The sequence below is a fragment of the Myotis brandtii genome, unplaced genomic scaffold (assembly GCF_000412655.1).
Source record: "Myotis brandtii unplaced genomic scaffold, ASM41265v1 scaffold1236, whole genome shotgun sequence".
Taxonomy (NCBI): domain Eukaryota; kingdom Metazoa; phylum Chordata; class Mammalia; order Chiroptera; family Vespertilionidae; genus Myotis; species Myotis brandtii.
In genome coordinates, this window is record NW_005354316.1 from 690,110 (window position 1) to 690,841 (window position 732).

The 732-nt window shown below is 69.5% G+C and overlaps 1 protein-coding gene across 1 annotated transcript in view; it reads left to right on the forward strand.

The window, feature by feature from the left end:
- The window catches only part of PIDD1 (p53-induced death domain protein 1), an 18,973-nt gene that overhangs the window by 4,946 nt on the left and 13,295 nt on the right, over positions 1-732 (forward strand). Inside the window, 2 exon segments of the mRNA XM_014534001.1 lie at positions 10-350; positions 502-731. Coding sequence (XP_014389487.1) covers positions 10-350; positions 502-731 — 571 coding nt within the window.

Sequence of the window (732 nt, forward strand, 5' to 3'; positions counted from 1 at the left end):
GGGTGCCCCCCCAGGTGGATGCCACCCTGCGGCGGCTGCTGGAGCGGTACCGCGGCCCGGAGCCCTCGGACACGGTGGAGATGTTCGAAGGCGAGAAATTCTTTGCTGCCTTTGAGAGAGGCATCGACGTGGATGCAGGTAGGCCCTGCCCCTGCAGGTGGGCCCGGACCGAGGGCCCGGGCCCGGGGCAGGGAGCCGGCCTCTCCCTGGCACCTCTGAACCTGGGCGATGCTGAGACCGGCTTCCTGACCCAGAGCAACCTGCTGAATCTGGCCGGGCGCCTGGGCCCTGACTGGCCGGCCGTGGCCCTGCACCTGGGCCTGTCCTACCGGGAGCTGCAGCGCATCCAGGCTGCTGAAGTGCCTTCGGGGAGGGGGCGGTTTGGGAGGCAGGGCAAACAGGTACAGACAGGGATGGTCTGGCCACACTGGCCCAGGGGGCAGGAAGCCGGCCCAGGGTGGGTGTGGTAGGTAGTCCTGGGGGGGCCCCTCAGTCACTGAGCCCCCTCTCCCCAGGGACGACCTGGACGCCCAGATCCGTCACATGCTCTTCTCCTGGGCTGAGCGCCAGGCTGGACAGCCAGGGGCAGTGGGGCGCCTGGTGCAGGCCCTGGAGCAGAGTGACCGGCGGGATGTGGCGGAGGAGGTGCGGGCTATCTTGGAGCTCGGCCGCCACAAGTATCAGGATGGCATCCGCCGCACCAGCCTGGCCCCCAGGGACCTTGCCCTTCCT